Here is a 16653-nt window from a genome sequence, read left to right on the forward strand (position 1 = left end):
TGTTAACTTAGATGTATTTAGCAGTCAGGATTTCATACCGAAATGCTTTCTTTCTGCCATTACAGTGTGACTAAATCACACCAAATTTCTGCTGTACTTGCAAAAGTTGATTTGCGACTGTGGGGCTGTGTTTTGGCCAGTTTTCACATTCCCATCAATTTCTGTGGAAGACCTTGATCCATTTAATAAAGATTCATATATACTCCTCTCTGTCAGGAAGTTTGTGGATTTTTTAGCTTTGTGTTATTTATTTTTCTCCTCAATCTCTTCAGTTAGTTTCAGAGATCTCTGCAAGTCAAGTTGTTGGGAAATCATCAGTTCTTGGCCAAGATGAGAAAGGCCAACTATGCTGTTATGAGTGATCACAAGCCATTGAGACACTGTTACACATATTACTCTTAATGCACTTATGTCTGGGAAATGATAAGAATGTTTGGCACATCCAAGTGCAGAATCTGTGCTGCTGTGTTGCTGAGTTATGTAGAGAAATTCCCAACATACAACAGTAAAAGGTTACATTTTCACTGTAGTTTCCTTCAAGCTCTGTGGAAATCATTAAGTATCCATGAAGGAGGTCCTATAATGCAGATTGGTAGAGAGGTCTTTGTGGATTGTGCAGAAATGTGCAATGAGTGTTGTTTTCCTTGCATTTATTGATCAGCAGTGAAATAGTTAACAAGGCCAAAAAAATCTTATCACTGTTGATAATCCATTTTCAAAACCATTACTTCAAACCTCTGGTAGACTAAGGCAGACATCTTGCACTGGTCTATAGTATACTCTTGAAAAGGAATGGGAAAATCTGCATTGAAAATGAAAGATGATATTCAGCAATTTTTACCTTCTTTTTTTTCTTTCACTGACCTCCCTCCACTCTACTACGAATCCAATTTGCTGGCTTGTTCCTTTGCTGTAAAGAAGCCCCAGTCAAACCCTGAAGCTAAACAACACACAGTTGGCTCTTGTTTCATTTTGTTATAGTTAATTTTAAATTCTGAGCAATGAAGCATCCTTCCATAAGAGCAGCAGAGAAACAAAATGTTTTTGATACATCTATGAGAAGGGTCTATTACATGAATGACATAGGCTTGCAATGCTTGGGGGAGGAGTGATCCTTTTTTTTTCTACCTGGAATAATCATCTTTCTGTCTTTCTTCTTGTGCACTCCACTTCCCCCCCCCCCCCTATTTTTTTTGTGTGTGTGTGTGTTTATTTCTTTGTGATTTTTTCCTCCCTTCCTTGTGGGTCATTCATTTTCTGTCCCTGGCACTGTTCTAAATCAGTTGTCATGTACTTGCTGCTGCTTTTCGGATTCAAAATTAATTCGAATTCAGATGAAACCAAATAAAAGTAGGAGTTTTATCTTTGTAATTAGGAATTCAGAATTTTTTTGTACAAAACAAGTTTTTATTTCTTACTCTTCCAAAGTTCTTTATGAAGATGTACAGGGAAGAGAGCAGTCTGAGAGGGCTTCTGATTTGATTTACCATGAGTCTTGAGAAGTGACTGCTTGAAAGCAAGGAGAAAATTTCAGAGCTAATCTAGTTACGGAGTGAGCTGGAATTAGTTGGACAGTTGGCAGGCAAACCTTGGTCCTGAACACATCTCTCTTGGGAGGTATTTAAGGTAACTTTTTTTCCTGCCTTCCTATTCAGTAGCAACAAACTATCTACCCACAATGGTTAGTATAGCACAGAGCTTGATGCAGCCCTGGTTGAGGTCAAGCACTCCCAATTCGACCCTCTCAAGGGCTTTCTGTATGTGTTGCCAGTGTACTGGTAAAAATGACTTTAAACTCTTGTCAGCGCAGTTACTGGTGCATGCATCACAGTCCCACTCAAATAAACCTGTCACAACACAGAGTCAGCAGCTAGAGAACAGTACAAGGGCAGGCCTCTAGCTTTCCATTCGAGCATCACTAAACGTGCACAGAGTGCCCAATTATTTCAGCATTATTGAACAAGCCTACAGGAGGACCCAAACCTTGCTACATTAGATTTTCTTTAGTAATTTGCTCAAGTACCGCTGAGGACACTTAAAGGGCTTAAAACGGTGGCTGCAACCAGTTTCCTTTTCTGGATTGTTAATTCAGGTTTTCTCTTTCAAATTAACTCTCGCTGCATGCTGTGCAGTAGCGCTGGGAGAACTGTTTAACGCTAATTTTCTCAATTTTCAGCTTTTTTTTTTTTGCATTATATAACTGCTTTTATAGTTACATATGCTTTGATTAGACGTGTACATGGTGTGTTTCTGCTAGCAAGAATAAAACGTAATAGCTCTGTCAGATGAATAAAACACTATTTTTACTAAAACTGGAAAATTCCTTTTTTTTTTTTTTTAGTTGTTATTTCAGCCTGAAGTTCACAGACTGCATTGCATCCAAACATGTGGACATTTATTAAATGCCAGGGTGTTTTAAGTGTTGATACCTGAGTCAGTCAGTTGTATTGGCTGATCTGACTGGTACAGGGTCAATCAAACAACCCCCATGCTCCCCGGACAAATTCAATATCTGTGTTTCATTTTTCACAGCAGCAACAACTCCAGGCCCAGCATTTGTCACATGGACATGGTCTTCCTGTACCTCTCACTCCGCATCCCTCGGGCTTGCAGCCTCCAGCCATCCCACCCATTGGCAGCAGTGCTGGCCTTCTGGCACTGTCGAGTGCACTGGGAGGCCAGTCACACCTCCCAATCAAGGATGAAAAAAAGCACCATGATAACGATCACCAAAGAGGTGGGTGCTGCCAGATAAGTGTGTGGCTTCATTTATTTATGTTTTCTTCTTTCTATTCTAATTCTCCTGCACCTGTTCTAGGAAAAAAAAATCTCAAAATGTTTGCAAGAGTTACAGATAATTGCTTTAGTACTTATTGCCTAGTGGTAGTCAGAAGGTGTGTTGAAATGGTGGAGTTATGGTTTTATAAATCTGGCTGTGGAATATTAATAATTAACTACAAAGAAAAGTTAACATCTGTGCAGTTAATTATTTAATAGATATCAGAATTCTTTCTTCTGAGTATGATAAATGTATAACTTCATATAAACTAACTAGTACTTTTTTCTCTCTTCCTCCTCATCTCCCTCTGCTGCCTTCTGTCCTCGATGGAAATGGTGGATTCTCCATGTGCAGACAGAGACTCCATCAAGGTAGGACTCAATTTTGTAGGTGACAGGAGTGGCTCAAAAGAGCCGCACAGTGCATTTGTTTGACATGGTCTATAATGGTGGAAAAAGTCACCAAGCAAAACTGGGCTGTGACCTTCATGCTGATTAACAAAGTCTTCAGCAGGCTGTGTATCACTCATTAGATAGTGCAGCTAGAATTGCAGGTGACGTACCATACAGTGAGGCTGGTGATAGCACTTCTGCTCCTTGGCTGGCTCCTCAGCATAGAAGTTGTTCCTGGATATGGTAAAGAGGGCTACCCTGAGTCTCTGTATAAGCTTATGAAATGGAAATAGTGAGACAGAAGTTTTGAGTTTTTGGCAACTGTAAAACCAAAATTCTGATAGATCCTCATGAGGCCATCTCAGTGCAGTTACGGAACGGGGGTGAGTTACTTGCGGAGAAAATGTAGTTTCAGCAGCAGTTTATTGAGTGGAGAGAAAGAAACTTCAATTCCCTATTCTGCAAACATATGTGAGTCCCATGTTCCCCTTCCAAAAGTCAATTGTTAGGCTGTGAATAACTCTAGCTCATATACGTTTGCTGTCCTTTGAATGGTAGTGTTTATAAACAGATGTAACGCATACCTTGCAACTCATGTAATTTTGAGCATTCAGTGATATGTACTGCAGGGATTAAACATATATACCTGGATTCCTGTCCTTGCTTGATAGTCATCAGAGTCTCACAGAGGCTCCTAAAGCTTTAATGCCATGAGTGGGAAGGTGTATCAGGGCTTTGTTCTCTCCTGGATTCATCTGCTGTCCTCTCTACTACTGACCATTTACAGACTCGCAGTAGAAGCAGTTGTTGCCAGTTGCACAATTACCTGCACAGCCCTGGTTAGCTGGATGCAGTTACAGCTTAGAGCTTGAAGAGCTTTCACAATCTTCAGGAGCATAAGATTAAGCATTTTTTGGATGATTGTGAGTGTGAAATGGAAGAGGTGCTTGTCTTACAAAGGGCAAGACATGTGCACTCACCTTACTGAACACTCACAACTGATTTGCCAAGTTTTCAGTGGTGCTTTTCTTAGAAATATGTGATTTACTCTTAGAATTGGCCAAGCAGCAGAAGTGTTCACAGCTCAGGTCTTAGGTGTGTTTGATGAGACTGCCAGGAATGGCCAGCAGGATGTCCCTAGGGCTCCATTATAGAGCCAGTTCTCTTCAATGATTTATAAATGATTTGGATGAAGGACGCAAATGCATACTAAGCCAATTTGTAGATGACGCTAAAATAGGAGGAGCTGTTCACTCTCTTGAGAGTAGAAAGGCCTCTCAGGGGGATGTTGACAAATTTAGAGTACTGGGCAGACTCTAATCACATGAAGTTTGACAAGAGCAGGTACTGATTTTTGCACTTGGGATGGTGTAGCCCTGGATATATGTATGGAGTGGGGGAGGGGTTGTTTGCTCTCTTCTGCGCTGTATGGCCTCACTTGCAGCACTGGGTGCAGTACTGGGCTTCACGGTGTACGAAGGACATAAAACCATTAGAGCATCCAAAGAAGGGCTACAGAGATGATGCGGGCTCTGGAGGGGAAGATGTGCGATGAGCAGCTGAGATGAGCAGTTGAGTTCCCCGAGTCTGTTCAGCTCAAAGCAGGGCAGGCTGAGGGGAGGCCTTATGGCATCTGCAGCTCCTCACAGGGAGGAGAGGACAGTGCTGAGCTCTGCTCTGTGTGACAGCGACAGGGCCCGAGGGAATGGCATGGAGCTGTGTCAGGGGAGGGGCAGCTGTGGGTTAGGGAACTGGTCTGCACCAGAGAGGGTGGTGGGCATGGAACCAGCTGCCCAGGGCAGTGGGCACGGCCTCAAGCTGCCAGAGTTCAAGGAGTGTTTATACAGTGCTCCCAGAACTATGGTTTGATTTTTGGGAGGTCCTGAGTGGGTCCCTTCCAACTGTGGATACTCTGTGATTCTGTATTGTTCCTGAGCTGAGGACAGAGTCAGGGGAAGCACAGTGCTAGGCACAAGCTTTGCCTCCCAGAGTCCTGTCCCACTGGGGGCTGCTGTGCATGAAACACCTTTGCTTTTCCAGCACTTGTGGATGGAGGCATGCCCTGCACCCCACCCCACATATCTATTCTGCCACTGGCAACTTTGCTGTGTCCCCGCAGAATGAAATGGTGCTAAGTGTTGTCAGTTTTATGTTAGCCACGTGGTTCTGCATAAGAACTGGGAACTGACAGGACTATCGGTTTTTACTGTGAGCAGCCAAGGCATCGAAGCTGTCTATCCACAAATGCAGGACAACAACATGTCAGATTTCACTTCATCTACTTTGTCATGAGAGCTAGAAACTGGAATTATTGCTTTGTACAGTGAAAGCAGGCATAGATTAATGATGATTTCAGCAGAACATCCCATTCAGTCTGAGTAAATAGTTTCAATAGATTTTCTTTTTTTTTTTCTTTAAATCCCTGTGTCTAAACAAAAAAAAGTACAAGTAGGGCAGATATCTAAAACTGTGAATATAAAAAACATTTTGTTTCTTAAAGTAAGTTTTCTTACCTTGAAACTTGAAACCACAAGACCTTTCACTCAAGAAGGTGAATGAATAGAGTGGCTAGTGTATCAGGTATGCTGATGACAATTTTAAATATATTATTTAAAAAAATATATATAGTGTATGTATTTCCTATATCTGTAATATGTGTGTGATATTGATGTTTTTATGCTGGTATGAATAATGTGGGAGTGTTTATACCAAAAAGGCTGATTTGTTTGGTTGCTCTCAAGTTACTTAGAATGATTCAAACACTCCGTTATTCATACAGCTTCTGAGACTAAGAGGAAAGTGTCACCACTTTGTACCAATTTATTTTGAAATGATAAGTAGATGTTCATCTCATACTGTGTTCAGGTTGTGAGTTGGCTTGTGTGTCAGTATTTCAGGGCTTGCTTCCAGTTTTGCAAGGTGAAATAGTTTGCTAATTTCCTTATATGTTTTCAGTGATGCCCAGAGTAGCAGTTAGTTGCTTGTTCTATCGATCTGTCCTCCCTTAAGTGGCTTCTGGTTAAGAGAGGCTTTTTATGATCATCTGCTGTGTGACTTGAGATGTTTTTTGTCAGCCAGAACGTGCCAGTTGCCAGCAGCTGGAGTCTGCGTGCTTGTATGAAATAATTTATTCATGCAGGATAATACTCCTTAACATTTAACAGGTAATGAACGTGACATAAATTTCTTTCTTGCTTTTAATTTTTCCCTTTCCTCTTCTAATGTGCAAACAGGCAGCTCTGGTACTCTAAATAATAAGTAATTTTTGGCCATCTGTCAAAAGGAAATTTCAATACAAATTTAAATTAATGGTGCCTGAAATTTTTTATAGCTCCTCTAAAAGCCTCTAATGTGCAGAAAATTCTGAATCTGCTGGTAGTAATTAGTGTAGCATGTAATGAGGATATGGGCAACATTATACAGCCCCAGTGTAACGTTTTGATATGGTAGCAAAATTTTGATTTATACAAGGTTGTGCCTGGGTTTAATTGTGAGAGACACTTTAAAGTGTTTTCTTGCTGATACAGATTATTAAGCAGGGCAGATTTTACAATAGCTCATAAAGTGTAAATTTACACTTTAATGTACACTTCAGATAATGACGGCACCCTACCCATTGGTACCGAGGAGCACGATGGCATTTCTTGCCACCACTTCCTGTGCTTTTGATTTGTTGGGCAGTTCTGCTTGCAAAACTTGTTTTCTCCAGTAATGCTTACTGAGATCCTCGCCTCACTTCTGTCTAGTGAATATGCTATGCTGGGAAACTGAGGCTTCCTATGCACAGGAGTACTTATTGTGTGAGTGAGATCTGTCCCTGTGGATGAGCAGAGCAGGAAGGAAAGAACTGGGTGTATGATACTTCTTGCATATGTGGTTTTATAGGTTCTTTGGGGACTGGCAGGTAAGTTGTTCCTGTCAACCTGGATATTGTGGCTGGAGCTGCAGTGTAAGGCAAGTCAGCTTCAGAAGGCTGTTTCTTTTCAGGCACTGTCCCATTCCAGTTTGTATAAGTCTTCTAAACACAACATTTTCTGCATAAGACAGCCCAGGCTCACAACATTCCCATCACCTCCCTGGAGTGAGCAGTTCACTGCTGAAACCAAGTAGGGACTTTCCAGATAATATGAGATTGTCCAGAAGCTATTCCTAAATAATAGATAGTCATCTACACAGCAAGCTCTGAGGAGGTGGGTGGCTTTGGGAACTGTTTGATTTCGTGTTGGTTTTAGTTAGCTTGAATCCCTCAAAAAGTGTGGAGGAATGCTGGGCACAGTAGAGTGGTTCATGGGTCTGCTCTTCATGCAGCCAGGGAAGGGAAGGGCAGCAAGCACAGAGGCTGTGCTGCGAGTGCAGCGCTGGCGTAATGGCTCCGAGGGAATATAACGTGTTTAGGTACAAGGACAAACAAACTGCTCTGCAGTTAGCTGTATACCTTTTCTGAGAAGACTTTATATGTCTTCTTTGCAAGGTATGAAATGTATTTGGTTTTTTTAGTTGTTGTTGGTTTTTTTTGTTTGTTGGTTTGTTTGTTCTAATTTAAGTAAGTAAAAGATTCTGTGGTGTGCTCTTACTTCCTAATTGCTCCCATAAAGGATTTTTCCACCTCCTGTAAGGACTGCTAATGCAGGAGGCAGGTAATTATTCCCAGCTTCGCTTCTTACCTACCTTCTCTGGGACAAATTTGACAAAAGTTTCTCTGGTTTCTAAAATATTCTCTGGAGAAGTGACTCTCTGAAGTAGCCTAGGAAGCAGTTTGTATGTGAAGGTGACACCTGGCAAAGTTACCAAGTGCTGGCGGTCTCTTCCTGTGGCTCTGTATGAGGCACCTGGAATAAAGGAGCCCCATGTGCTGGCTGATAGGAGTCTGTCACCCTATCTCTTACCAGAGTATTCAAGAACTTCAGTGTCTTCTGAGTCTTGTACGCAGGATTTAGCTCTTGCAACTTTTTCCATATCTCTTGTTAACCCAACTTTATACACATTAATACATTATTTGTTTGTGGGTTTAGTGGTGGTGGGTATTTTTTTTTCATTTCCATTGTTAATTATTTGGGGATGAGACCATGCTGGTAGTAAGACATGCAAACATTATGGAAACTTTTCATTTCTGTGTCAGAGCTTACTGTTTCAGCAGCAATAAGAGTCCATAATTAAAAGCTGAAGTCTTGTGGCAGAAATAAAACAGCCTGTTTTGAGACCCCTGTGGAAATAAAGGTTTACATGAAAGGATTATTTTAGCTTCTGAATTAACAAATCAAATGCAGATTTGAGATGAATTTCTGTCCAACATGTTAGTGAATGAGAAGTAGTCTGTCAGGGCAAATTCAAGTGGTTTTAGCAATGAGATTACTTTTGCCTTAATCTTTGGGAAAGCTAATAATTATACATGCAGCAAATACAGAGAAAGGGGACTGGTGTGAGTCTCATTTACATTTCTTGTGGCAGGTGCCCCAGTGCTTGCTAAAACCTGAGCCTGTCTCAATTTAGCTTCTTGAGCTTTTAGCCACTATTAAGTGTTTAGATCTCTGTTCATTTAGTATGTAAGAAACAGTAAGCTTCTTGCTTTTGCAGCTGTTATGTGATACTTAAAAAAAAAAAGGGGGGAATTGTATGAATGTAATGCTTCTATAAAGATCAAGGTTGTTTAAAATAATATAGATAGATTAGATATAGATTTAGCTATGATCAGAATTATGGATATTTCCAAATGTAATTACATTGCTCAGACACTATTCTTTCTCTGGTAGAGGAACACCACAAACTGATGTGTTGCACTATAGTAGGCTTCATCTTAATTGTCAAGTTTCTTTTAAGTGAGATTTCCTCCAGTGATGTGAGTCTCTTGCCAAATGCCGTTACATTCAGTTTGTATTTAACGAGCCAAAGAAACATAGTTATCTGTTACATGCCTAAAGAAAGTTGCAGAATTTATTTCCTGATCATTTTATTTTGCCACTTTAATACCACTCAGCTGAAAAGCACTTCACAGGCTTGTAAAAATCAAAACATACTTCGTATTCGTGTCACAGCTTCTGTGTGTGCCTTTCTCCATACAGAAAAAAGACATTGCATATATTTTGCTTCCTATAATGATGAAGTGGTAATTTGGAACATATTTTAACTAAACTTTGCTCCACGAGAGTTGTGCAGTTTTTTTTAATTATTATTTTCGTGGGTGTTTTGAGGGTAGTGTTATCAAAATATAATGAGTAACTTCTTTTGACTTGCAATACAGTAATTTGTTCAGTATTAATTGATATCAGCCTCTGGGCATGTAAGCAGTGCTGAATGTAACAGGTGCCCTAATTCCAGAAAATGTGTTGTAATTGTTTGTTTGTGGAACAGATAAATAAATATCTGTGGGGCATAGATGGTCCTCAGGTGGTGAACATGAATGGATTAATGATGTGATGGGGTGAGACATGCTTGTTTGTTGCAGTTTTGTCCAGTAACTGTCTGCTGAAGCAGAACAAATATTAATTAGCAGAGTCCTGTTTGTTGTCTTGGTTTGTCTTATAAAGCTGATTTTTTGGCATTATCATCTTTTTTTTTTTTTTTTTTTAATTGTAATAACCTTTTATGGCTAGACTTCATTTAAATCTGTGGTTTTTAATAGATTTTAAAACACAAAACTGAACTTCACGTTTATCTTTTTTTTTTTTTAAGTTACATTTCTGTCATTCAGGATCACATAATTTGCCTTTTTAATGGTGTCATTTGTGAATTTTAATTTAGTATAGCTGAAAGTAGCAGCATGTACTTTGTTATCAAAGAATTAGTCGCTTCTGCCATGTCTGATGGTTTCTCCTCCTCTACCCAATGGCTTTTCAGTATCCTCTGTGCATATGTATGCTGGCCTCTTCCATTGCATTCCTGTGCCTGTTGCAGCAGGGCAGCTCTTATTCAGTAGTGTGCCCACATTTGGATGAACTCCTACAGTACTTCTCACTATTAAACTTTATTTTGCCACTTGCTGATTTAGAGTAACTCAAATGTTCTCTCTCCTGATGCTTTCTTCACCCAGGACACAAACACTTACATGGGCTGTAATTTCTAACCTGAGCAGTCATGTCTAATTATTTCCATGGCAACAGACTATGATGTTGATAATGCAGGATTATGACTTCACATTGTAGAGTAGGAAGAGGAAGTTTGCTGGGGTGGGAGGTGGGTGGAAAGGTCTTCTCCAGTGTGAAGTCTTTGACAATGTAATAGTTAGGAGGAAAGAACTAAAGGGAGGGAATTAATTTATTTATTATATATATTTTTAAAGTTCTCATTATAATGCAAGTATGCAATTAAAATCATTCTCTGGATGCTGGCATTTGTGGCTTACACCAGTTTACTCACAGTGAATGTGTCTGGAGAAAAGCTGTAGATTAGGTTAAGGTGGTGTTAGTCACAGTAGTGGGAGAAAGTAGGTAACATTCATCAACTTTTACCAATGTGAAAACAAACTAGATGGCTGCTTTTCTGCTTCATAGATTTATGTTGTCAGTGAGATCAGGTTGGTTTTTTTTTTTTTTTTTTCTATGTAACTAACGATTAGTATTTTGAATTGTTATTAAGACGTTTTTATCCAAAGTAATTTGAGATATCCCTTATTTTAATGCAAATCAGTGGATTCATTGGGCACTCTAAATGTATTAGAGAGAGAATAACAGATTACTTTGTAGAATCAAAGACAAGGGTAAAAGGCTATGAAACTTTCTGTCCTTAGGCTAAAGTCACTGAATGCTAGTAGTAGGTTAGTATTTGCATTTCATACTGTCTCTTCTCCCACACTGGGAAGGAAGTTTATTCCCAGTTTGTGCGTTTTCAGCTTCTTAGGCTGATTTTAGAAGAAGTTGGAGGAAATTAGTTGTCTGACTGATACCTAAGTTGTTATGAAAGATCGTTGAGTGCATCATGAATTGCAGTGTTTTAGATGTGTTTTTGATGGAAGAATCAATTATGCTGGCCAGTGGGAATCAGACATTGAGGAGAATTTGTAGGAAAGTTACACCATGCCTCTCTCCTCTCTCTGGTATGCTTCTAATCTAGTCGAATAATAATTAAATATCTAAAGCTCAATTAACCTATTCTGCGTAACGATTTGAAAAGTTATGTGTTTTTTCATGAGCGACATTTGGCCTTTTGAAGAACAAAAAATTGGAAATGCTAATGTTTTTCAGCCAACTAAGGGAAGAAAATAAAAATGTCTCCATAGCAACAAAGCTTCTTTCTAGATGGTTTCCTAAGATATGCCTGAACCAGAAGCAGATGTCTGATTTGAGAATCTTGCCTCCTTCAATGTAAACAAATAACTTCTAGGCAGGTGTTGGAAATAATATGGAAATCCTATTAAGGGGCCCTGGGTTCCTGTCACTCAGGAAGCCCTTGCCACAAAAGGGCTGGTTGTGTGAATAAAGGCGGCAGAGTAAATTCTCATTAGGCTTTAGCTTTTCCCAGGAAATGATTGTCTCTGTGTGCTCTTTCTCCTGCGACTCTGAATGTAAGCCGTTTCTTCTATTGATTCCCTCTGCTGCCCTCGCCTTCTCGCTCTCCACTCCGGCCAGATTAACACTTGATGTGTGCTGCTACTGAGAATGACGATGCTGGTGCCACAAGAGTTGCAATATTTGTGATGGCGACCCTGTCCCTGGTTGGCAAGCTCCAGCTCATTGGTGTGCATGTTCCGCATGTCACCGAGGCACGGGATGTACAGCCTTCTTTCAGAATGGCTGTGGTGGTGGCCTCGTCTTGGTGGGGTTTTGAGTGGCAGGAGTCAAAATGTAGTTTCAGGGCTCCTTGTAATGAGTGTACGAAGTCAGTGTGCTGCTTTTTTTACTCCTTTCAAAGCTGATGGTAAAGCACATCGTGCCCAAAGCTGGTAACCTGTCATTCTGGTGCCACACTCATGATGGCACCTCCCCGTGCCAGGCTTAGCTCAGGCTCTGCTATGTGAACGCTGCTAGTGTGGGGCAGCCTGTATGCGGCCTGCAGGTGATGCCTTCAAGGCAATTTAGGCAGGAGCTGGGTGCAGGAACACACTTTCTGGGGTTTTCAGGCTTAAAACAGAGATCAGCCCCTCCTTTCCTGTCCCTCAGTGCACAAGGCATGCATAGCAATGCTCTTAATCACACTCAGAGGGTTAAATGTGGATAAACACAAAACAAGGCTTCTGTGAAAAGCCTGGCAATTACCATGCTGTGTTTCTCGGACGATAGCCCCCGAGACGCACTTCATAAAGCCAATAAAGCGCGCACCGGTGGTCTCATGTTGCCCTGGCAACGGACCACAGGGCACCCTGTGTGTGAAATGCATGAACATCTGTGAATTAATCGTTTTGGTTTTGTGTTTTTTTGTTTTGTTTTGTTTTTTAGTTTGTCCTTCCCTGGATGCTGGTAGGGCTGTGCAGGCCCATGCTTGTGCCAGATCCACCTGCTGCCACCTTTGCTCATGTCCTGGCCATGCTCCTGTGGTAGCAGACCTTCTCTGCTCTTGCAGGATGCTCATGGCACACTTGGGGAAACGAGTAGAAAAATGTCGAGCCAATGTGGGCAGCCATGGGTTCAGACGCCTGCCACGTGAAGGACTGAAGTGATCGCTTCTATCTGCACTGCAGTTCACTGAAGTTTACCTTTCTCCTGCTACACCCTCACAGGTTGGCAGCAAGCAAAGAGGCACAGGGCTGGCTGCTGTGCACCTAGCAAGCAGCCTGATCACCTCTGTGCAGCTTGGTCCTGAGCACAATCCGCAGGCACGAAGCTTGTTCCTGTCCCAGCTGAGCAGTGTAGTGTGGGTCTCTGCCACTCTCGGCCCGGCTCGGTAGGCTGTGGGCTGGGCTGGCGGCTTCTCGCCCCACCGTCCTACACCGAGTCTCCGGGAGGACTGTAGGGGGAACACTGCGTATGTCGTATCGGCAGCTAATGCTGGATGCAACCAGGGTTTTAATGAAGCACTGAGAGTGAAATGCCTCTCTAATCTGCTAATTGCATTACGGGGACGGCAGATTGCTCTGAATCACTCCTTTCTGAGCTGCAAGCTTATCAAAGAGTACTGAGGTACTTTTAAGTGAGGCATTGCAGCCAGCCGGACGCTGCTTGTTTGCATACAAGTATGAGCAGGCACAGCTGTACCACTGTTTTTCTGCCTCTTGAGAGGCAGCAAATGCAGCTGTGGGAGTTTCCCTAATGCGTGCTTATGAGTTAAGTGGGGCGAAGGGGCGGGAGAAGGGAAGGATTTTGATACTGTTTGTTCCTTCTTCTGCTCTCAGGATCAGTGGTCTGCCGCAGTTTCTCTGTGCTGCAAAGCTGCTGTCTTTCAAGCTAGTTTTTAAAGAGGGCACAGAGTTGGGGTTTTTTATTTGTTTTTTTTTTCCACTTTATGAACCGTGTTAGGTCAAAGTAATTAACAGTCATGATTTTTGCCGAGGCTGTCCATCCAAAGGTGTGGCATAGCCGTATGGAATTGGGGCCAGGAGGTACCTCGCAGCCGGGCAGCCCCAGAGGCTGGGCTGTGTGTGGGATGTGTACTGTGGTCTTGGCTCTGGCCACACAGCTGGCTTGGCAGCTGTTGCAACTTGTTTCAGAGTCCTTTGCTCACTCTATTTTAGTAACAAGTGGACAGACCATGTATATAAGTCATTACTTGCATTGAATTAAAAAGCCAGTGCTGACCTAATTTACTTGAACCTTTACCGTGTGACATTACAGTCCGACGCATACTAGGAAATCCTTCTCATTGGCTTGAAGTAGTTATAACTGTGACTTCAAACGTCTTGTCTCTCCTTGTTTGCTGAATTTATATTTGTTGATGCTCTGTGTCTGTCACATGTCTACTTCAGGGCTTCTTTTAAAAATACCGAACTGCAATTTACTTTGTCCCTGCAGGAAACAAATGTCTTGTTTTTCCTCCCCTGCTTCGAGAAGGAGTTTCTTTCAGTGGCCTGCAAATATTATTTTGTAGTGAGCTTTGTTGTTCCATACTGCAAAATATGAGAGGAATTCTGAATAATGTCTGAACAATTTAGAAATAAGCCCTTTAAAATCAGTTAGTAGTAAGCCTTGTGGGGTGAAAGAAACCCATTTTCTGCTATTCCCTTGAAGTAAAGTGTCTTTCCAAGTGCCCTGTCAGAATGCGTAATTGGCATCAGAGAAGGAAAGGCAGCTTGCTTTCAGTATAAAGACAGCCTGTCCAGGGTCCATTTGATGCCTTTGTAAAAAGCACTGTATGGTCGCCACCTAGGTAGCCAGGAAGCTTTATGTCACACCGCAGGGTATTTGAAAGCAATTAAGTATTTAGCAGACCTTCTATAGGACTCTTGTGTGCCTCGTGAAGGTTTTCTGGTAACTGCATTGCCTCCAGCGATGGCAGAGGTTGGAAATGCCACTTTGGGGCTCTTTTCTCCTCCTCTGGATTAGGAAAGGGAGAAGTTACTGTGTGACATTATCTCCCTCTGGTTTTAGAGTATCTAGCACCAGATCGTGTATTTTTTTTTCTCCAGTTCATCTGTGCAATACGTAATCCTCTTGATACCAAGTATTCTGTGTTCCAGTACCTCTCTGTTGTGCCTTTGGTCCCTGTGAAGCCTAAACCATTTCTTAGACATCACTAATCGACTTGAAGCAATGAAAGTACTGCCCTTACAAATAGTGATTAACAACTTTAGTGCTGCAAATAGCACTCGGTTGATCTGTAGTAAAGCAACGGCTGGATTTCTAGTAGTAAATGTAACTGAAGTTGCCCACCAAGCAGTGCGGAGCTGAAATGCCTACAAACAGTGGCAGTGATCACAAAGTGGCATAGCCACTTCTGCTTCGTAGACAAAATGTTTTGTAATTATGTTGGACAGGAGTGGGAAGAAAATTCTTTTGATTGGAAGAGGTTTCTATGTTGACAACACAGAACTCCAGAGATTGTTACGGTGCAGTCAGTCAAAAACTGTTTTACAAACAAAATATGTTACAGATCTTAATTATAAAAACAAAACTATGTGCTTTAATTTGACATACAGACAGAATTTCTTTTACTGTTTTGCTAAATCTTAAAACTGCCAGAGATTCTCTTTGGAATACCAGATATTCAGCATGCACAACTGCTACAGTAGATGTCAAAAAATAAAATATTTATAAGTGTATTTGATACTATGTTCTGGCTCAAAATATGTATCTGTCCAACTCTATGATGTATGTGTAAACTGGTCTTAGAAGAAACAGTTGTCAATATCCAGGCTTATTTGTGAACAATTTCTAAAATGAAATCAAAACAAGTACCACTTGTTAACTAATTTATCTGTTTTCTTAAAGCTTATAAATAGTATGTTAGCAATTGTGTGGTTATGACTAAAGCCTACAAACCAAGAAAATGGAACTTCTAAAGGCGGCTGTTTCCTACCCTGAAGAGAAGTAAAAAAAAATGTAGTATTTAATACTTAAATCAGTATTACAATGTAGAGTGTTTACGCTGCTCTTTGGAAGTGTAAACATGAACCTTCATGAAATTTCTGAAGCGCATGAGCATTCACCTTATAGCTGAAATGAAGGAAACACTAAAGTGTGTGATTAGTGAGAGATGAAATGAACAGCACAAAGAGAGATGTGGGAATAGATGCATGTTGCTTGTGTCCACCTAGCTAACTACTATGCTTATTTGTATCCACAACTTACGTATTCTCTAGAGACTACTCTTTTACAACCTATATTTGAAAAGGAGAGGAAAAATTGTAGGCAGCAGACTTGATTGTATTGTATAAAAATCAGGCTTCTAGTAGACGAATGTGTACTTCATACTTGTATTCTAAAGACTTGTTTTCTTTCTGTATAGTAGCACCAGAAAAAAAAAAAGAGTAGAAATGTATCAACCCTCTGAACGTTAGACATTTCAATAGGTTTCCATTGTCCTCTGTTAGGGCAGAATTTGCCTAATGTTTCCTTTTCTCCTGTTGGACATCTGGTAGTTTCTGGGAGATATTTGGAGAGTCATCATTTAGTAGTTAACAGGGAAAGCCTTGAATAATTCACACAACAAGTGATTAGGCAAGCACTTGTCTATCTAACTGAATTATTCTGCATGTTTGCTGAAGCAGTAAAGCAGGAGAAGAGCATTTCCTTCTCTAGAGGGTTTACAGTGGTAGTATTGACCCACCTAGTTATTGGGTTTCAGCCTTTTGTTGACACTGTTGTAAATGAAAGCAGCCTGGACAGGCACTGAGCAGCTGGGCTGGATAATTGTGAAGGATTCATGCTTGTTGCTGTTACCCCCAGTGTTTGTAGTGGGTTTGTTTGCTTTGACTTTTGTTGAACTGTTGACAAAAGCATTAGATACAAATGGGAACAAATAAAGTGTTGAGATGCCAGGAGGGGTTGGCAATAGTAGTGTTTTTCTTTTTGACTTAGATGGGGAATGTCGACACTTACAGGATGGGAAATTGAAGGTGTGTTCACTGTTTTTGTGCTCCCCCTCCCCTTTTTCTTCCTTCCTAGTTGCTAAATATGT

General features: G+C 41.1%; 1 protein-coding gene across 4 annotated transcripts in view; it reads left to right on the forward strand.

Annotated features, from left to right (window-relative positions):
- The window catches only part of LOC136054336 (transducin-like enhancer protein 4), a 97552-nt gene that overhangs the window by 50817 nt on the left and 30082 nt on the right, over window positions 1-16653 (forward strand). For 2 of the 4 annotated variants that reach the window (XM_065745562.1, XM_065745564.1), the window contains 2 exons: window positions 2533-2737; window positions 3134-3150. In XM_065745562.1, the coding sequence (XP_065601634.1) occupies window positions 2533-2737; window positions 3134-3150 (222 nt within the window). The remainder of the gene's footprint in view (window positions 1-2532; window positions 2738-3133; window positions 3151-16653) is intronic. The other 2 variants (XM_065745563.1, XM_065745565.1) reach the window with 1 other exon arrangement.

The sequence above is a fragment of the Cyrtonyx montezumae genome, unplaced genomic scaffold, assembly GCF_038088225.1.
Source record: "Cyrtonyx montezumae isolate F1298 unplaced genomic scaffold, pur_monq_1.0 scaffold_36, whole genome shotgun sequence".
Classification (NCBI taxonomy): domain Eukaryota; kingdom Metazoa; phylum Chordata; class Aves; order Galliformes; family Odontophoridae; genus Cyrtonyx; species Cyrtonyx montezumae.